Here is a 22,323-nt window from a genome sequence, read left to right as displayed (position 1 = left end):
TTTTGGGCCGAACTGTTCCTTTAAAATTAATTTCTACTCTTTTCCAACATTCCTGTTTTGTTTTTGTTGTTGTCTACAACAGTGTTTCTCAACCACGTTCCTGGAGGACCACCAACGCTGCATGTTTTGGATGTTTCTTTTGTCTGTCACATTCATTACAGATCTTTCAGTCTCTAATAGTAAACTGATGATCTGAATCAGGTGTGTTTGGTTAAGGAGACACGGAAAACATGCAAAGCTAAAGGTCCTCCAAGAACGTGGTTGAGAAACACAGTCTGCAATACCTCAAATAATATAAAAAAAATAGACTTTTATTGAATATCATTAGTGTGTGAAAGTCATTAAGGGGGTGTTCACACTTGGCAGGTTTGGTTTAAATACAACAAACTCTGGTGCTATTTGTTTTGTTCTTTCGTTTCTTCTGAAACAACACAAACACTGCGACAATAAGCAGATGAAGAAACTGGAATTAATTCTAGTGTAATTTGAGTGAATTATGAAATGCAACACAGACATATGACATTTAAAAACAACCAAAAAACAGTACATGGCATCGCAATAGGACAAAATGCACAAGCACAACTGGTTGTTCCCGTCATTATCATGATGTTGCCCATCACAGTTCAATATAGATGTCAGCAACAGGTCCTTTTTGTTGCAGATATTGAATTTTGTGTGTGACTTTTTAATTAGGGAAGGTTTTAAAAATGTGTTAAGGTGTTGAAACATGGCTGCATGGTGGCTTAGTGGTTAGCACTGTCGCCTCACAGCAAGAAGGTTGCTGGTTCAAGTGCCAGCTGGGCCAGTTGGCATTCCTGTGAGGAGTTTGCATGTTCTCCCCATGTTGGCGTGGGTTTCCCCCACAGTCCAAAGACATGAGCTATAAGTAAATTGAATAAAACTAAGTTGGCCGTAGCGTATATGTGTGAATGTGAGAGTGAATGGGTGTTTCCCAGTACTGGGTTGCAGCTGGAAAGGCATTTGCAATGTAAAACATATTCTGGATGAGTTGGCGGTTCATTCCGCTGTGGCGAGCCCTGATAAAATAAATGAATGAGTCGAAACATTCTTTGATACAAATGTTATGTATACACATACCCTGAACACCTTTAGTTCAACACACAGCATTATTTTGAATGAAAATCCCACAATCTGTTTGTGTTTTTGTTTGCTGCTCTGTATCCTTCAGGACAGTCTCTAAACTGCACGTTTTGAAGTATAGCACAAGAAGCGAGTGATGGAAATGCAAGATTCTGAAAAAAACAAATTCACAAAAAAGGGTTTACACTCACTTGAGGTGGTTTGAGACTTGTGTGAAAAAGAGTTAATGCTAATATTGTGAGATGGAGACACATGTGAATAGTTTGACTAATCAGTTGTCTTCATTAAGCTTGGCTTGTTTACTATTGGTTGCTAGGTTACCAATACTACTATGAGCCACTCTAACAGCTTTATGGAAACGCAACTAAATGCTAATTTATACTTCTGCGTTGAGTGATCTGCATGACCCACGGTGCCTGCTCTTTGCCTGCAGTGTATTTATACTTCTGCGTGCTGTTTGTGTTACTCTGCAATAACACTTGCGAAACGCTAGCTGGCAGTAGGATTTTATGTTTCTCTGTGTCGAGTTTCTTTGTGGGTGTTTTGTTTTTTCTGAACGGTACAAGTAGATAAAACTTGCTTAATCAGAGGCGGGAACCGGCATACGTGCAACAACTTTAATCATAAGGTAAAAACAAAACAAAAGTTTCCATCTGGAGCTTCTCCACGGGACTCAACACTTGTAAACAATCGCTCTATTGGGCTTGCGGCTTGCAGCTTTCAGCACCGCCCACACTCTTCACCGCTACCAACTCAACCAACCACAGAGTTTGTGCTATGCGTCGTTGGGACATGTCATTACATTTATTGAGAGGTGCGCGTCAGCATCGGCTTCAGCCACAGCGAGGGCTATGCGACCGCTCAATGGCTGCACTCGACCATACGCGTGTGCTTGATGCAGAAGTTTAAATCAGCTTTAATTCACTTTTTGGATTTTCCTTCTTTATTTTTTGTGAATTTTCAAATTATTTGCTTTATGTTAGGATGGAAACTTGGCTAATGTGAACACTAAGCGACTAAATGCAGCATTTTATTTTTGGTCCAGATCCAACAATCAAATCACAAGTGTGAACACACCCTAAGATTTTCAGTATGTTTCTTAATCCTAAGTGATTGTTATCAAATGAGCTGGTTTTTAGTCAGTACTGTATTTTATCAAGCTTTGAGTATAACCACTGTTTACTTGTCTGTTCAGGAAAAGAAGCATGGAGCTGGAGTTCCAGCTGGAGTTCCGGAGAAGCCTAAAGAAGTTCCCAAGGTAGGAGATCTGTGGAGGCCTGTGCTGTTGTTTTTAGCTTTTTTTTCTAATCATGTGACTCCCTTTCTTCCAGTTCACAATCATCTGCTGTGTATGGTTTACATATTATTGTGCATTGAAAAATACATTCATAATAGTTTAATTTTAGTTTGGTCTTTTAAATGTGTGCTAACAGTATGTACCTGTATACACACACACACACACACACACACACACACACACACACACACATGTGCACACATATAAAAATGAAGAGACCACTTCTCTTTATACGTGACCTGTAGTTTGAGTAAAATGTTGACATTTGCTTAAATCTATAAAAATCTATAACAAAAAAATCTATAACATTGCTTTCAAGTCTTAAATGTAAATAGTTCAGAATAATACATATAAATTTGGAATTCTTGGTTATTCCACCAAATATTTATTTCTTAAGCATTTCTGGAGTTAAAACACTAGTATTTTGTTGTTTTACTTTCGCTGTGTTATGCCTTATTTATCAGGGGTCGCCACAGCGGAATGAACCACAAACTGCTCCAGCATATGTTTTACACAGCGTATGCCCTTCCAGCTGTCTTTTTGACAATATTTGCATTTTTAATATAGGAGAAAAGTCATCAGTGGTTTACAGAATAATACAAATATATTTAACTCAAACTATAACTCATATAACATATAATTTCCCATAGCTACATTTCATAGCTACATAGCTTACGGCTAATCATAATTGCTGCTTAAAAACCATAAAGGAGCCCCATATTTTATAATTATTGTTATTTGTGTCTTGCTATGATGGCTCATAACATTATTATTCATCCATGTATATTACCATTATATTTCCTGTCTCACTCACAGCTTCTCTTTCTTTTTTTTATTTCCATTTCAACGCCAAACATTTAGCTTGCTTTAAGGGTGTTGGCTAGCAAACAGAAGCAAACACAAATGCATCAGTCATTCACATTGACAACGAATTGTTGCGTAATCAGCACACACACACAACTAACCTGTGCTGTATTTCACTAATTTTGTGTGTAAATCTGTGTTAACACCCATCACATTCAGTTCTGAGTATTATCATCACCGTCTCATCATTTTCTGCATAATTACCGATTGTTTTGGCTTGGCTGGTCATAGTGAGCTTTGATTATTCGTCTCGTGTTTGTTGTATAAGTTAAAAGTGTGTTATTAATGTCGATGTCTCTTGGTATGCAGCGGGTGTGTCTGTACTTTTCCTTCCACGGCTTGTGCTGCTGTTTCGCATTACACACTGAGCTTGAGTCTGTAGCCCCCTCTAATGGTCATTTTTTAGAATCACATCATTAGTTGGCCTTCAATTATATAGTCTTGTATTAATGTGTGATTTGTTTGTTGTTTTCCCAAAGCCCATAAGCACAGATGATGCACTGGAATCTCTCTCCTCTACGTTTGTGTCTCCAGCTCAAGCTGCTCCAAAGAAGACAGACGTGGTGAGTGTTCATTCTGAGCTTCTTAACTCTTTTCTTAAAGAGATAGTTCATCCAAATAGGACATTTTTGTCATTTACACATCCCTTAGAGCTGTTTCAGATTATTAAACACAAAAGAAGAGATATTAAATGATGCTGGGGGAGAACAGCCATTTACTTATGTAATATTCTTATAACCACTGAATATTTGTGACACTAATTTACGACTAGGAGAGGAGATTGCTAGTGATGGTTAACCTGTAATACGGCAGCACATTGTAGATTAAAGCTGGATGTTGTTTGGTATTCCCTGTCCATCTTCTTATTTAAGTACTGCACGCCCTGTGCAACTAATAAAACTAAACGCAGAACAAGACAACTTCCATTGTTTTTTTTTTTGCTATGGATGGCTGCTTATTCCCCCAACATTTTTCAGAATATCTTCTTTGGTGAACCACTTGAGTGTGAGGAAATGGTGAGGAAATGTTGATTTTTGAGTAAACCGTCCCTTGAAGTTAGGGGGGTTTGACATTTTTCATGCCACATATGCACTGTATTTATGATGATACAAAGAAGCTGAAATAAATACCCACATTTCTATGATTTTTTTTCTACATACTCCTAGTTTGTTTATATATTATTGTTATTATTATTATTGAAATATTGTTGTTATTGTTGTTGTTAATATTATTGTTGTTAGTGGTGGTAAAATAATTATTAAAATTTTAAAATAAACATGTTGCTTTATTATTATTGTAAGTATTTTTTATTACTATGAATAATGATATTAATATTTAATTTGCTATTAATTTTGTCTGTACTAAACATTCTGTTAATGGTAAATGTTTATAATTTTAGCTCATTTTAATATTTATTTTAATTGACAAATATTGTAATTTTTAGTTATTATATTATTAAATTGCCATAATATGAATATTATTAGGCGTCATGGTGGCGCAGTGGGTAGCATGATTGCCTTACAGCAATAAGGTCGCTGGTTCAAGCCTTAGCTGGGTTAGTTGGAATTTCTGTATGGAGTTTGCATGTTCTCCCTGTGTTTGCATGGGTTTCTTCCGGATGCTCCGGTTTCCCCCCACAGTCCAAAGACATGCGCTATTGGTAAATTGGGAGTGTATGGGTGTTTCCAAGTGATGGGTTGCTGCTGGAAGGGCATCCGCTGCGTAAAACATATGCTGGATAAGTTTGTGGTTCATTCCGCTGTGGCGACCCCAGATTAATAAAGGGACTAAGCCGAAAAAAGAAAATGAATGAATGAAAATTATTATAAAATGTATAATTATTCTTATTATTATTATTATTTTGCTTTATTGCATTTAATAAAAATAATCAATAACAAAAGCATATTTGTTTTTTATTATAATATCATTTGTGTACTATAAATTTAGTGAATTTTATTTACAGTTGAAGTCAGAATTATTAGCCCCTCTTTAATTAGTTTTTTCTTTTTTAAATCTTTCACAAATTATGTTTAACAGAGCAAGGAATTTTTCACAGTATGTCTGATAATATTTTTTCTTCTGGAGAAAGTCTTATTTGTTTTATTTTGGCTAGAATAAAAGCAGTTTTTAATAAAAAAAAAAACATTTTTAGGATCAAAATTATAAGCCTTTTATAAACCCTATTATTAAAACTATTATGTTTAGTAATGTGTTGAAAAAATCTTCTCTCCAATAAACCAAAAATGGGGGGAAAATAAACAGGGGTACTAATAATTTTGACTTCAGCTGTATACATATATTACTTTATTTTAAATCAAAAAAAGTAGTTTTAACAGTTAGATAATTTTATAAAGGATCTATGGTAACAGTCCATTCAGTTGTATGTTCGTATTCTTGACTAAATGTTTCTTTGTTTGACATGTGTTCACTTCTTCCCAGAAAACTGAAACAATAGGAGCAGTGGATGTTAAATCGGCAGGCACCACTAACTTTGCTCCCCCTCCACCATCTCAGCAGGTAACAACATTTTAAAACACATCGACAAAAACATCTGCATTAACATCAAAACTAAACATGTCTCTCTTTCTTTGAGCAGAAACAACCGGCGTCGTCTCAAGCTGCTGCTGTAACCAAATCACCTGCTCCACCGGCAGACAAGAAAGCTAAAATGGAGACTCATGCACAACCAGCCAAAGCAAAGACAGAGGTAAGTCAGAAAATCTAGCTCAAGGCAAAACACTGCATCACCATACTTCACCAAATTACATTTAAAGGTCCCGTGAAATGAAAATAAAAAATGTTATATGTTAGTGTCAGAAAGTTAGTTTTAAGGAAATCTATGAGCTAGTTTGCTCCAAAACAGTGACAAAATTTTCATTTAGAAGATATAAACATCCAAAGCTTTCAGTTTGTCACTTCCCCCTAAACGAATCAATCTACGAATTATTTAATGTCACCTCATGCTTCAGTTTCTCATCAAGTCTTCTGACCAATTAAATGCTCTCTAGTATCTGACATGCCCCACCTCCTTCAAGACGCTTTTCATTTGTTTGTCATTGGATGGGTTTGAGCTCAACCACTCACTGGCAGAGCTGTGATAAAACAAAATGCCATTGGCTGTTTTTTTTTAAGAGGAGGGGCTACTCTGTCCCACCCTATCTTCACATTTCAGTTGAGATAATTGTTAAACATTGAATAAAAATGCACATTTCTAGACACTTCACGGGACCTTTAGGAATAGCAAATATTTTAGTAACGTCTTTATGAATGTTATGTTTAAATGTAAATTTATTTTAAATAAGCACTGATTTGCATACATTTGTAGCACAAAAATCTAAAAGTCAGGTAAAAAATTTTTGTTTAATGTTTATTTTTACATATTAAAGTCAGTGTTTTTCAGGGGATTTTTTGAATGACTATGAACAGCTATTATATAAATACACTGGTCACACTTTACAATAAGGTTCATTAGTTAATGTTAATTAATGCATTTACTAACAGGAACAAGCAATGAACAATATATTTACAACAGTATTTGTTCATGTTAGTTAACGTTAGTTAATGAAAATACAGTAGTTCATTGTTAGTTCATGTTAACTCATGGTGCATTAACTAATGTTAACAGGCACGGACTTGGATGTTAATAATGCATTAGTAAATGTTCAAATATGATTAATAAATGCTGTACAAGTGTTGTTCATGATTACTTCATGTTAGTAAAGGCATTAACTAATGAACCTTATTGTAAAGTGTTACCAATACACTTTTTATTTTTGAATAAAAGGTTGTGTATATAATCAAACAAGCTATGTTTGGATATATACCCCTGTAAAAACCTGCAGAATATCAATTTGAATAAAGCTAAAGGTTGTTGTTTGCAAGTAATGCTGAAGTGGAGATTTAAGTTTGTCTTCAATTTAAGACACAGCTTTTAAAAATAAGTAGTATAATTGAAATATACAGACACAACTTGTTTTTTTTAAAGTCTTAAAACCTTAAAATTGTCCAGTGCATGAAAAACAATACTTTTTCCTGTTTCTCCTAAATGAAGGTTTTAATGTAACTGCATTTGGTTTCTTTTACCTCAATTATTTACCTGTTTTCTTCCAGTCGGACAGCTCCATATCGCTGGACGCTCTCGATGCTTTGAGCGACACACTGGGGGCTTCTAAACCACCCCAAAAATTACCAGAACTCAAACCTGGACAGATAGTTGATGTAAGGAAGTGTTTTCTCTTCTACTTCTTAAAAAACAGATTACTATATTGTTTGAAAAACTGCTAGTTTCCTATACATTTTTCTAATCATATGCATGGTTTTGCACAGGAGAAGAAACAGACCTCAGAGAAAGGTGTTCGTGTTGGAGAAAGAGACGACACACTTCCACCACAATACAGATTCAAAGAGGAAGATCTCAAGAAATATCCTCCACCTGCGAAAGAGGTCAGACACTCCATAAAACTCAAATGAGTGTGTTAATTCATATTTCTCCACCTTGGAATCATATCGGCACCTTGGAATTATAAGGTTCTATCTGCGTTCTGAATGATTTTGAGATATCGAGCTTTAAAATTTTTGCATTCCAGGGCAAACAGTATGTGTGTAAAATTTGTTTTTTATTTCAAAAAGTATTAAAATTCAAACAACTAGTAAAACTTCCCATAATGTAAATACGTTGTCATTTAATAAGAATATGTCAATAACTCAATATTGACAAAAATGTCAGATAGAAACATATAATTCTAAGGTGACGATATGATTCAATCTACATTTTGAGCAGTTTTTAAATTGAGCTTTTAAGATTTTGCATTCCACCAAGCATGATAAAATGGGAAAATAACCCTGAAGATCCTGAATCATGTCTCAAATTTGGATTTTTGGAAGTGGTTAAATGTAGATAAAAACATCTAATGCTATAAATAACTGTCTGCTTGGTATATTAAGGCAAAACTATAACTGAAGGCATCATTTTCAAGAAGCACAAATAGTTCATTTATTTTTTTAATAACTATTTTATTTATTGCAATTCAGTTCAGTTCTTGAACATTGAAATTCTTCAATACTTGTTTAAAAACGTTACATTTATTGAGGATTTATTTTATATTTAGTTAAAAACAAATATCATATTTAATGCCCTTAAGGAAATCTTCCATTATGAATTTTCTGAAGATCCCTCAGTTGCTCTGCTATGTGTATGCCCTGAAGGCTTCGATGTCAGATCAAAAATTTACTTATTACAAATCTTACTTGCTGCAACTTTGAAGTGCATCACATGCAGATAGCAAAATTCTGAACCTCCAACATATAATGCTTGGATTCAAAAAGTGTAGGAACTGTATCAAATGGAACAAATAACAAATGCATTACGACTTCAAAAAAATTTTTCTAAAGAGAAATTTTCTCTTTAAATTCAATTTTCCTGTCATGCCTTTAATTTTTCAATTATGAGCCATACTGAACTCTATTCGGACTCTATTAGTTCTACTGAACTATCGGAGAACAAGGACACTTTTTTCTTCCTTTCTTCACTTTATCTTTTATCTATTTATTTATATATTTTTCTTATTAATTAATTTATTTTAATTTATTTATTTATTTATATTCATTATTATAATAGTTGTTGAATAAAAAATGTTCTGTCTTTTATATGTCCAAAGGATGCTTTTTGTTCTGTACATGTATTTACAACCATTTTAGTAGATATAAATCGATGTTCTAACATGTAAAACACTATATTACACTAAATTGTAATTCATGCGATGTTGTATTCTCTTGTAAAAATAAGTTAAAAAAAACTAACAAACAAAAAAACGTATATTATTCTTATTACTTCCAAAGCTTGAAAAGGCAGTGCTAAATAGTTTTTAAATATCATTTCCATTTAGAGAGAAGCAGCTAGTGTGATGCTGTCATTTTTTTTTTTTAGAGATCAGTAATCATGTTAAGGGTGTGTTCTGATTGGCCACCATCACTGAACGCTGTGCTCTGATTTGCCTGTCCCACTGTGTTCTGATTGGCTGATGTCTGTTTTAGCCTTCACTGAACACAGATGATGCGATGGACATACTTTCAGGAGATTTCACGACCCCTGCATCGGCACCTGTTGTCAAAGCTCCTGTTCCTCCTGCACAGGTACTACTTTACAATCACTTCTTCAAAACAATGACATTTATGTACAGTTTAAGACAGAATTATTACCTCACTTTCATTTTTTATCTTTTTAAAATATTTTGCAAGTGATGTTTAATAGAGCAAGGAAATTTTCACAGTATGTCTGATAATATTTTTTTTTCTGGAGAAAGTCTTATTTAATTTATTCCTGGAATAATAAAAGCAGTTTTGATTTTTAAAACCCATCTTAAGGTCAAAATTATTAGCCCCTTTAAGCAATTTTTTTTTCGATAGTCAACAGAACAAACCATCATTATACAAAAACTTGCCTAATTACCCTAACCTGCCTAGTTAAACTAATTAACCTACTTAAGCCTTTAAATGCAACTTTAAGCTGTATAGACGTGTCTTAAAAATATCTAGACAAATATTATTTGCTTTCATCATGGCAAAGATCAAATAAATCAGTTATTAGAAATTAGTTATTAAAACTATTATGTTTACAAATGAGTTGAAAAAAACACTGTTAAACAGAAATTGGGGGAAAATAAACAGGGGGGCTAATAATTCAGGGGGGCTAATTATTATGACTTCAACTGTACATACAGTTAGAAAGGTTACCTGTGAAAAAACCACTGTTTATGTGTGTGTGTATATTTAAATGCAAATGAGCTGCTGCTCCCTGCCACTTTGCGTAAGAGGGCAGATCCTTTATACCCGTGCCTTGGTTGTTCTGGCAACAGCAAGCAAAACATCTAGATGTTTAAAGCCTTTTCAGCTTAAATGCGCAGATTATTTGTGGTTTTATATCCATTATTAGCTCATTGTTTGTGTTTATTTAATTCAGCTCTAGTTAGGCTGGCTTGTCAAAGCCAGACTACTGAAATGCTATTTAAACTTATTATTAGGCTGGCTTGTCAAAGCCAACCTACTGTTATCCTATTTAAACTTATTATTATTATTAGGCTGGCTTGTGTAGCAAGCCAGACTACTGAAATCCTATTTAAACTTATTAGGCTGGCTTGTGTAGCAAGCCAGACTACTGTTATCCTATTAAACTTATTATTATTATTAGGCTGGCTTGTGTAGCAAGCCAGACTACTGTTATCCTATTAAACTTAATATTATTATTATTTTTCTATATTATTCTTCTTCTGAGACTAAAAATTAAACTCTATCTCCTCCTAGGCCATTCAAGCTATGACCATCAAACTCAGGTCAGACCTCCGAACTATTCTAACTCGAGTTGCTATATCCTTTCCGACTGATCCGACTTTCGGTTTTCCGAAAAACGTCCCGGGACCGTCGGAAAAATCCCATAGACGTAACATTGGATCAAACTTTGTGACCTCATAACTCCGCATCAGAATGTCACACAGACTTCTAACTGGGCTCATTTAACTCAGACTATCAAACTGCCAATGACTAATCACCTTTAAACTTTCTGGCCACGCCTTAGCAACCACTTTTGGACCCTAGAAACCGCCCCATAGACTTCAATTGCAAAAGACTCTCATTGACTTTACATTGGATCAAACTTTGTGAGCTCATAACTCTGCATCAGACTGTCCTACAGACTAATGGCTGAGCTCATTTAACTCAGTCTAGCCAGCAGCCAATCACTGATGGCCTTTTAACTTTTTAGCCACACCCTAACAACCAGATACTGCACCCTAGCAACTGTCCCATAGACTGCCATTAAAGAGGTTCAGACTGATATTGTCATGCTGCAGTGTGATAGAGACATGGGGGTTGTTTTTAACTGTTCATACTGGCAAGAAGCTTTGATACATCATCAGTCTAAGCTGTCAATCAACTCCATAGCAACAAAACAGACTAACCTAGCAACGATATAACAGCAGCTATATCTCAGCATCAGAACATCGTAGAGAGGCGGGGGTTGGCTTGTTTGACTCATGCTCGCACTCCATCTATCTATCTATCTATCTATCTATCTATCTATCTATCTATCTATCTATCTATCTATCTATCTATCTATCTATCTATCTATCTATCTACCACTATCTATCTATCTATCTATCTATCTATCTATCTATCTATCGATCTATCTATCGATCTATCTACCTATATCTATCTATCTATCGATCTATTGATCTATCTATCTATCGATCTATCTATCTATCGATCTATCTATCTATCTATCTATCTATCTATCTATCTATCTATCTATCTATCTATCCATCTATCCATCTATCCATCTATTCATCTATCTATCTATCTATCTATCTATCTATCTATCTATCTATCTATCTATCTATCTATCTATCTATCTATCTATCCATCATGCTAAGAACATGCTAATTCATGCTAGAATCATGCTAGTTACATGCTAATTCATGCTAGAATCATGCTAGTCACATGCTAATTTATGCTAGAATCATGCTAGTCACATGCTAATTCATACTAGAATCATGCTAACAACATGCTAATTCATGCTAGAATCATGCTAGTCACATGCTAATTCATACTAGAATCATGCTAACAACATTCTAATTTATGCTAGAATCATGCTAGTCACATGCTAATTCATGCTAGAATGATGCTAACAACATGCTAATTCATGCTAGATTCATGCTAGTAACATGCTAATTCATGTTAGAATCATGCTAACAACATGCTAATTCTTGCTAGAATCATGCTAGTAACATGCTAATTCATGCTAGACTCATGCTAACAACATGCTAATTCATGCTAGAATCATGCTAACAACATGCTAATTCATGCTAGAATCATGCTAACAACATGCTAATTCATGCTAGAATCATGCTAGTAACATGCTAATTCTTGTTAGAATCATGCTAACAACATGCTAATTCATGCTAGAATCATGCTAGTAACATGCTAATTCATGCTAGAAGCATGCTAACAACATGCTAATTCATGCTAGAATCATGCTAACAACTTGCTAAATCATGCTAGAATCATGCTAGTAACATGCTAATTCATGCTAGAAGCATGCTAACAACATGCTAATTCATGCTAGAATCATGCTAGTAACATGCTAATTCATGCTAGAATCATGCTAGTAACATGCTAATTCATGCTAGAATCATGCTAAGAACATGCTAATTCATGCTAGATTCATGCTAACAACATGCTAATTCATGCTAGAATCGTGTTAATTCATGCTAAAATCATGCTAGTAACATGCTAATTCATGTTAAAATCATGCTAGGTACATGCTAATTCATGCTAGAATCATGCTAGCAACATGCTAATTCATGCTAGAATCGTGCTAACAACATGCTAGAATCATGCTAACAACATGCTAATTCATGCTAATAACATGCTAATTCATACTAAAATCATGCTAACAACATGCTAATTCATGCTAAAATCATGCTAGGTACATGCTAATTCATGCTAGAATCATGCTAACAACATGCTATTTCACGTTAAAATCATGCTAATAACATGCTAATCTATCTATCTATCTATCTATCTATCTATCTATCTATCTATCTATCTATCTATCTATCTATCTATCTATCTATCTATCTATCTATCTTTTCTTACTTTTTAAAACTGTTTAAACTAAATAAACTATTACCGTCAGGCTTTCACAAGCCAGCCTCAAAGTTTGTTCTCAAACTTTAAGAATCTAGTTAGGCTGGCTTGTGTAGCAAGCCAGACTACTGTTATCCTATTAAACTTATTATTAGGCTGGCTTGTGTAGCAAGCCAGACTACTGTTATCCTATTAAACTTATTATTATTTTTATTATTAATATTATTATTCTTCTTCTGAGACTAAAAATTAAACTCTATCTCCACCTAGACCTTTCAAGCTATGACCATCAAACTCGGGTCAGACCTCCGAACTATTCTGACTCGAGTTGCTATATCCTTTCCGACTGATCCGACTTTCGGTTTCCCGAAAAACGTCCCGGGACCGTCGGAAAAATCCCATAGACGTAACATTGGGTCAAACTTTGTGACCTCATAACTCCGCATCAGAATGTCACACAGACTTCTAACTGGGCTCATTTAACTCAGACTATCAAACTGCCAATGACTGATCACCTTTAAACTTTCTGGCCACGCCCTAGCAACCACTTTTGGACCCTAGAAACCGTCCCATAGACTTCCATTGCAAAAGACTCTCATTGACTTAACATGGGATCAAACTTTGTGAGCTCATAACTCTGCATCAGACTGTCCTACAGACTAATGATTGATCTCATTTAACTCAGTCTAGCCAGCAGCCAATCACTGATGGCCTTTTAACTGTCTAGCCACACCCTAACAACCAGATACTGCACCCTAGCAACTGTCCCATAGACTGCCATTAAAGAGGTTCAGACTGATATTGTCATGCTGCAGTGTGATAGAGACATGGGGGTTGTTTTTAACTGTTCATACTGGCAAGAAGCTTTGATACATCATCAGTCTAAGCTGTCAATCAACTCCATAGCAACAAAACAGATTTACCTAGCAACGATATGGCACCAGCTATATCTCAGCATCAGAACATCGTAGAGAGGCGGGGGTTGGCTTGTTTGACTCATGCTCTTACACCATTTATCTATCTATCTATCTATCTATCTATCTATCTATCTATCTATCTATCTATCTATCTATCTATCTATCTATCTATCTATCTATCTACCTCTTTCTATCTATCTATCTATCTATCTATCTATCTATCTATCTATCTATCTATCTATCTATCTATCTATCTATCTATCTATCTATCTATCTACCTCTTTCTATCTATCTATCTATCTATCTATCTATCTATCTATCTATCTATCTATCTATCTATCTATCTATCTATCTATCTATCTATCTACCTCTTTCTATCTATCTATCTATCTATCTATCTATCTATCTATCTATCTATCTATCTATCTATCTATCTATCTATCTATCTATCTATCTATCTATCTATCTATCTATCATGCTAACAATATGCTAATTCATGCTAGAAACATGCTAGTTACATGCTAATTCATGCTAGAATCATGCTAGTCACATGCTAATTCATGCTAGAATCATGCTAGTCACATGCTAATTTATACTAGAATCATGCTAACAACATGCTAATTCATGCTAGAATCATGCTATTCACATGCTAATTCATGCTAGAATCATGCTAGTAACATGCTAATTCATGCTAGAATAATGCTAGTAACATGCTAATTTATGCTAGAATCATGCTAGTAACATGCTAATTCATGCTAAAATCATGCTAGTAACATGCTAATTCATGCTAGAATCATGCTAACAACATGCTAATTCATGCTAGAATCATGCTAACAACATGCTAATTCATGCTAGAATCATGCTAGTAGCATGCTAATTTATGCTAGAATCATGCTAACAACATGCTAATTTATGCTAGAATCATGCTAGTAACATGCTAATTCATGCTAAAATCATGCTAGTAACATGCTAATTCATGCTAGAATCATGCTAACAACATGCTAATTCATGCTAGTAACATGCTAATTCATGCTAGAATAAAGCTAGTAACATGCTAATTTATGCTAGAATCATGCTAGTAACATGCTAATTCATGCTAAAATCATGCTAACAACATGCTAATTCATGCTAGAATCATGCTAGTAGCAAGCTAATTCATGCTAGAATCATGCTAACAACATGCTAATTTATGCTAGAATCATGCTAGTAACATGCTAATTCATGCTAAAATCATGCTAGTAACATGCTAATTCATGCTAGAATCATGCTAACAACATGCTAATTCATGCTAGAATCATGCTAGTAACATGCTAATTCATGCTAGAATCATGCTAACAACATGCTAATTCATGCTAGAATCATGCTAGTAACATGCTAATTCATGCTAGAATAATGCTAGTAACACGCTAATTTATGCTAGAATCATGCTAGTAACATGCTAATTCATGTTAAAATCATGCTAGTAACATGCTAATTCATGCTAGAATCATGCCAACAACTTGCTAATTCATGCTAGAATCATGCTAACAACATGCTAATTCATGCTAGAATCATGCTAGTAGCATGCTAATTCATGCTAGAATCATGCTAACAACATGCTAATTTATGCTAGAATCATGCTAGTAACATGCTAATTCATGCTAAAATCATGCTAGTAACATGCTAATTCATGCTAGAATCATGCTAACAACATGCTAATTCATGCTAGAATCATGCTAGTAACATGCTAATTAATGCTAGAATCGTGCTAACAACATGCTAATTCATGCTAGAATCATGCTAACAACATGCTAATTCATGCTAGAATCATGCTAATTCATGCTAAAATCATGCTAGTAACATGCTAATTTACGCTAAAATCATGCTAGTAACATGCTAATTCATGCTAAAATCATGTTAAAAACATGCTAATTCATGTTAGAATCATGCTAATAACATGCTAATCTATCTATCTATCTATCTATCTATCTATCTATCTATCTATCTATCTATCTATCTATCTATCTATCTATCTATCTATCTATCTTTTCATAGTTTTAAAAACTGTTTAAACTAAATAAACTATTACCGTCAGGCTTTCACAAGCCAGCCTCAAAGTTTGTTCTCAAACTTTAAGAATCTAGTTATATTTATTATTCTTCTTCTGAGACTAAAAATTAAACTCTATCTCGTCCTAGGCCTTTCAAGCTATGACCATCAAACTCGGGTCAGACCTCCGAACTATTCTGACTCGAGTTGCTATATCCTTTCCGACTGATCCGACTTTCGGTTTCCCGAAAAACGTCCCGGGACCGTCGGAAAAATCCCATAGACGTAACATTGGATCAAACTTTGTGACCTAATAACTCCGCATCAGAATGTCACACAGACTTCTAACTGGGCTCATTTAACTCAGACTATCAAACTGCCAATGACTGATCACCTTTAAACTTTCTGGCCACGCCCTAGCAACCACTTCTGGACCCTAGAAACCGTCCCATAGACTTCCATTGCAAAAGACTCTCATTGACTTTACATTGGATCAAACTTTGTGAGCTCATAACTCTGCATCAAACTGTCCTACAGACTAATGGCTGAGCTCATTTAACTCAGTCTAGCCAGCAGCCAATCACTGATGGCCTTTTAACTTTTTAGCCACACCCTAACAACCAGATACTGCACCCTAGCAACTGTCCCATAGACTGCCATTAAAGAGGTTCAGACTGATATTGTCATGCTGCAGTGTGATAGAGACATGGGGGTTGTTTTTAACTGTTCATACTGGCAAGAAGCTTTGATACATCATCAGTCTAAGCTGTCAATCAACTCCATAGCAACAAAACAGAGTAACCTAGCAACGATATGGCACCAGCTATATCTCAGCATCAGAACTTCGTAGAGAGGCGGGGGTTGGCTTGTTTGACTCATGCTCGAACACCATCCATCTATCTATCTATCTATCTATCTATCTATCTATCTATCTATCTATCTATCTATCTATCTATCTATCTATCTATCTATCTATCTATCTCTAACTATCTATCTCTAACTATCTATCTATCTATCTATCTATCTATCTATCTATCTATCTATCTATCTATCTATCTATCTATCTCTAACTATCTATCTATCTATCTATCTATCTATCTATCTATCTATCTATCTATCTATCTATCTATCTATCTATCTATCTATCTATCTATCTATCCATCATGCTAACAACATGCTAATTCATGCTAGAATCATGCTAGCTACATGCTAATTCATGCTAGAATCATGCTAGTTACATGCTAATTCATGCTAGAATCATGCTAGTTACATGCTAATTCATGCTAGAATCATGCTAGTCACATGCTAATTCATGCTAGAATCATGCTAACAACATGCTAATTCATGCTAGAATCATGCTAACAACATGCTAATTCATGCTAGAATCATGCTAGTAACATGCTAATTCATGTTAGAATCATGCTAACAACATGCTAATTCGTGCTAGAATCATGCTAGTCACATGCTAATTCATGTTAGAATCATGCTAACAACATGCTAATTCATGCTAGAATCATGCTAGTAACATGCTAATTCATGCTAGAATCATGCTAACAACATGCTAATTCATGCTAGAATCATGCTAGTCAAATGCTAATTCATGCTAGAATCGTGCTAACAACATGCTAATTCATGCTAGAATCATGCTAGTAACATGCTAATTCATGCTAGAATCATGCTAGTAACATACTAATTCATGCTAGAATCATGCTAACAACATGATAATTCATGCTAGAATCATGCTAGTAACATGCTAATTCATGCTAGAATCATGCTAACAACATGCTAATTCATGCTAGAATCGTGCTAATTCATGCTAAAATCATGCTAGTAACATGCTAATTCATGTTAAAATCATGCTAGGTACATGCTAATTCATTCTAGAATCATGCTAGTAACATGCTAATTCATGCTAGAATCGTGCTAGTAACATGCTAATTCATACTAGAATCATGCTAGTAACATGCTAATTCATGCTAGAATTTTGCTAACAACATGCTAATTCATGCTAGAATCATGCTAGTAACATGCTAATTCATGCTAGAATCGTGCTAACAACATGCTAAATCATGCTAGAATCATGCTAACAACATGCTAAATCATGCTAGAATCATGCTAACAACATGCTAATTAATGCTAGAATCATGCTAACATTATGCTAATTTATGCTAGAATCATGCTAACAACATCTATCTATCTATCTATCTATCTATCTATCTATCTATCTATCTATCTATCTATCTATCTATCTATCTATCTTTTCATACTTTTTAAAAACTGTTTAAATAAACTATTACCGTCAGGCTTTCACAAGCCAGCCTCAAAGTTTGTTCTCAAACTTTAAGAATCTAGTTAATATTATTATTCTTCTTCTGAGACTAAAAATTAAACTCTATCTCGTCCTAGGCCTTTCAAGCTATGACCATCAAACTCGGGTCAGACCTCCGAACTATTCTGACTCGAGTTGCTATATCCTTTCCGACTGATCCGACTTTCGGTTTTCCGAAAAACGTCCCGGGACCGTCGGAAAAATCCCATAGACATAACATTGGATCAAACTTTGTGACCTCATAACTCCGCATCAGAATGTCACACAGACTTCTAACTGGGCTCATTTAACTCAGACTATCAAACTGCCAATGACTGACCACCTTTAAACTTTCTGGCCACGCCCTAGCAACCACTTTTGGACCCTAGAAACCGTCCCATAGACTTCCATTGCAAAATACTCTCATTGACTTTACATGGGATCAAACTTTGTGAACCCATAACTCTGCATCAGACTGTCCTACAGACTAATGATTGAGCTCATTTAACTCAGTCTAGCCAGCAGCCAATCACTGATGGCCTTTTAACTTTCTAGCCACACCCTAACAACCAGATACTGCACCCTAGCAACTGTCCCATAGACTGCCATTAAAGAGGTTCAGACTGATATTGTCATGCTGCAGTGTGATAGAGACATGGGGGTTGTGTTTAACTGTTCATACGGGCAAGAAGCTTTGATACATCATCAGTCTAAGCTGTCAATCAACTCCATAGCAACAAAACAGACTAACCTAGCAACGATATAATAGCAGCTATATCTCAGCATCAGAACATCGTAGAGAGGCGGGGGTTGGCTTGTTTGAATCAGGCTCGCACACCATCTATCTATCTATCTATCTATCTATCTATCTATCTATCTATCTATCTATCTATCTATCTATCTATCTATCTATCTATCTCTACCTATCTATCTATCTATCTATCTATCTATCTATCTATCTATCTATCTATCTATCTATTTATCTATTTATCTATCTCTATCTATCTATCTATCTATCTCTAACTATCTATCTATCTATCTATCTATCTATCTATCTATCTATCTATCTATCTATCTATCTATCTATCTATCTATCTATCTATCTATCTATTTATCTATCTCTAACTATCTATCTATCTATCTATCTATCTATCTATCTATCTATCTATCTATCTATCTATCTATCTATCTGTCTATCTATCTATCTCTAACTATCTATCTATCTATCTATCTATCTATCTATCTATCTATCTATCTATCTATCTATCTATCTATCTCTATCTATCTATCCTTCATGCTAACAACATGCTAATTCATGCTAGAATCATGCTAGTTACATGCTAATTCATGCTAGAATCATGCTAGTCACATGCTAATTCATGCTAGAATCATGCTAGTTACATGCTAATTCATTCTAGAATCATGCTAACAACATGCTAATTCATGTTAGAATCATGCTAGTAGCATGCTAATTCATGTTAGAATCATGCTAACAACATGCTAATTCATGCTAGAATCATGCTAGTAACATGCTAATTCATGCTAGAATCATGCTAACAACATGCTAATTCATGCTAGAATCATGCTAGTCACACGCTAATTCATGCTAGAATCATGCTAGTCAAATGCTAATTCATGCTAGAATCGTGCTAACAACATGCTAATTTATGCTAGAATCATGTCAGTAACATGCTAATTCATGCTAGAATCATGCTAGTAACATACTAATTCATGCTAGAATCATGCTAACAACATGATAATTCATGCTAGAATCATGCTAGTAACATGCTAATTCATGCTAGAATCATGCTAACAACCTGCTAATTCATGCTAGAATCGTGCTAATTTATGCTAAAATCATGCTAGTAACATGCTAATTCATGTTAAAATCATGCTAGGTACATGCTAATTCATGCTAGAATCATGCTAGTAACATGCTATATCATGCTAGAATCATGCTAGTAACATGCTAATTCATACTAGAATCATGCTAGTAACATGCTAATTCATGCTAGAATTATGCTAACAACATGCTAAATCATGCTAGAATCATGCTAACAACATGCTAAATCATGCTAGAATCATGCTAACAACATGCTAATTCATGCTAGAATCATGCTAACAACATGCTAATTCATGCTAGAATCATGCTAACATTATGCTAATTCATGCTAGAATCATGCTAACAGCATGCTAATTCATGCTAGAATCATGCTAACAACATGCTAATTCATGCTAGAATCATGCTAACATTATGCTAATTCATGCTAGAATCATGCTAACAACATCTATCTATCTATCTATCTATCTATCTATCTATCTATCTATCTATCTATCTATCTATCTATCTATCTATCTATCTATCTTTTCATACATTTTAAAACTGTTTAAATAAACTATTACCGTCAGGCTTTCACAAGCCAGCCTCAAAGTTTGTTCTCAAACTTTAAGAATCTAGTTATTAGGCTGGCTTGAGAAACAAGCCAGACTACTGAAATCCTATTTAAACTTATTATTTTTTTTATATATTATTCTTCTTCTTCTGAGACTAAAATTCAAAATCTATCTCCTCCTAGAGCTTTCGAGCTATGACCACCAAACTCACACCAGACCTCCAAACTATTCTGACTCATTATGCCATATCTTTTCTGACTGATCCGACTTTCGATTTTCCGAAAAACGTCCCGGGACCATCAGAAAAATCCCATAGACTTAACATTGGACCAAACTTTGTGACCTCATAACTCTGCATCAGACTGTCACACAGACTTCTAACTGGGCTCATTTAACTCAGACTACCTAACTGCCAATAACTGATGAGCTTTTAACTTTCTGGCCACGCCCTAGCAACCACTTTTGGACCCTAGAAACTGCCCCATAGACTTCCATTCAAAAGACTTTCATTGACTTAACATGGGATCAAACTTTGTGAGCTCATAACTCTGCATCAGACTGTCACACAGACTTCTAACTGGGCTCATTTAACTCAGACTACCTAACTGCCAATAACTGATGAGCTTTTAACTTTCTGGCCACGCCCTAGCAACCACTTTTGGACCCTAGAAACTGCCCCATAGACTTCCATTCAAAAGACTTTCATTGACTTAACATGGGATCAAACTTTGTGAGCTCATAACTCTGCATCAGACTGTCATACAGACTAATGGCTGAGCTCATTTAACTCAGACTACCAAACTGCCAATAACTAAAGAGCTTTTAACTTTCTAGCCACACCCTAACTACCAGATACTGCACCCTAGCAACAACTGTCCCATAGGCTTTTACTGCAAAAGACTGTCATTGACTTAATAGATTTAACTTTGTGACCTCAAAACTATCTATCTATCCTTTTTCAAACTGCTTTTATCTATCTATCTATCTATCTATCTATCTATCTATCTATCTATCTATCTATCTATCTATCTATCTATCTATCTATCTATCTATCTATAAACTGCTTTAATCTATCTATCTATCTATCTATCTATCTATCTATCTATCTATCTATCTATCTATCTATCTATCTATCTATCTATCTATCTATCTATCTATCTATCTATCTATCTATCTATCTATCTATCTATCTATCTATCTATCTATACACTGCTTTAATCTAATCTATCTATCTATCTATCTATCTATCTATCTATCTATCTATCTATCTATCTATCTATCTATCTATCTATCTATCTATCTATCTATCTATCTATCTATCTATCTATCTATCTATCTATCTATCTATACACTGCTTTAATCTATCTATCTATCTATCTATCTATCTATCTATCTATCTATCTATCTATCTATCTATCTATCTATCTATCTATCTATCTATCTATCTATCTATCTATCTATCTATCTATCTATACACTGCTTTAATCTATCTATCTATCTATCTATCTATCTATCTATCTATCTATCTATCTATCTATCTATCTATCTATCTATCTATCTATCTATCTATCTATCTATCTATCTATCTATCTATAAACTGCTTTAATCTATCTATCTATCTATCTATCTATCTATCTATCTATCTATCTATCTATATCTATCTATCTATCTATCTATCTATCTATCTATCTATCTATCTATCTATCTATCTATCTATCTATCTATCTATCTATCTATCTATCTATCTATCTATCTATACACTGCTTTAAATCTAT

General features: G+C 34.6%; 2 protein-coding genes across 52 annotated transcripts in view; one reads left to right on the top strand and one right to left on the bottom strand.

The window, feature by feature from the left end:
* Positions 1 to 22,323, bottom strand: part of gtf3c5 (general transcription factor IIIC, polypeptide 5) — a 678,526-nt gene that overhangs the window by 432,764 nt on the left and 223,439 nt on the right. The gene's annotated exons all lie outside the window — the stretch shown is intronic.
* cast (calpastatin) overlaps positions 1 to 22,323 on the top strand; it is an 89,720-nt gene that overhangs the window by 42,916 nt on the left and 24,481 nt on the right. For 50 of the 51 annotated variants that reach the window (XM_021468879.3, XM_073934823.1, XM_073934820.1 and 47 more), the window contains 7 exons: positions 2,297 to 2,359; positions 3,742 to 3,825; positions 5,702 to 5,779; positions 5,859 to 5,969; positions 7,373 to 7,480; positions 7,589 to 7,705; positions 9,296 to 9,394. In XM_021468879.3, the coding sequence (XP_021324554.1) occupies positions 2,297 to 2,359; positions 3,742 to 3,825; positions 5,702 to 5,779; positions 5,859 to 5,969; positions 7,373 to 7,480; positions 7,589 to 7,705; positions 9,296 to 9,394 (660 nt within the window). The remainder of the gene's footprint in view (positions 1 to 2,296; positions 2,360 to 3,741; positions 3,826 to 5,701; positions 5,780 to 5,858; positions 5,970 to 7,372; positions 7,481 to 7,588; positions 7,706 to 9,295; positions 9,395 to 22,323) is intronic. The other variant, NM_001130591.2, reaches the window with a different exon arrangement.

This window comes from Danio rerio, chromosome 21 (assembly GCF_049306965.1).
Source record: "Danio rerio strain Tuebingen ecotype United States chromosome 21, GRCz12tu, whole genome shotgun sequence".
NCBI lineage: Eukaryota > Metazoa > Chordata > Actinopteri > Cypriniformes > Danionidae > Danio > Danio rerio.
The sequence above is the reverse complement of the archived record's forward strand: the minus strand, read 5'-3'. Positions and strand labels throughout refer to the sequence as shown.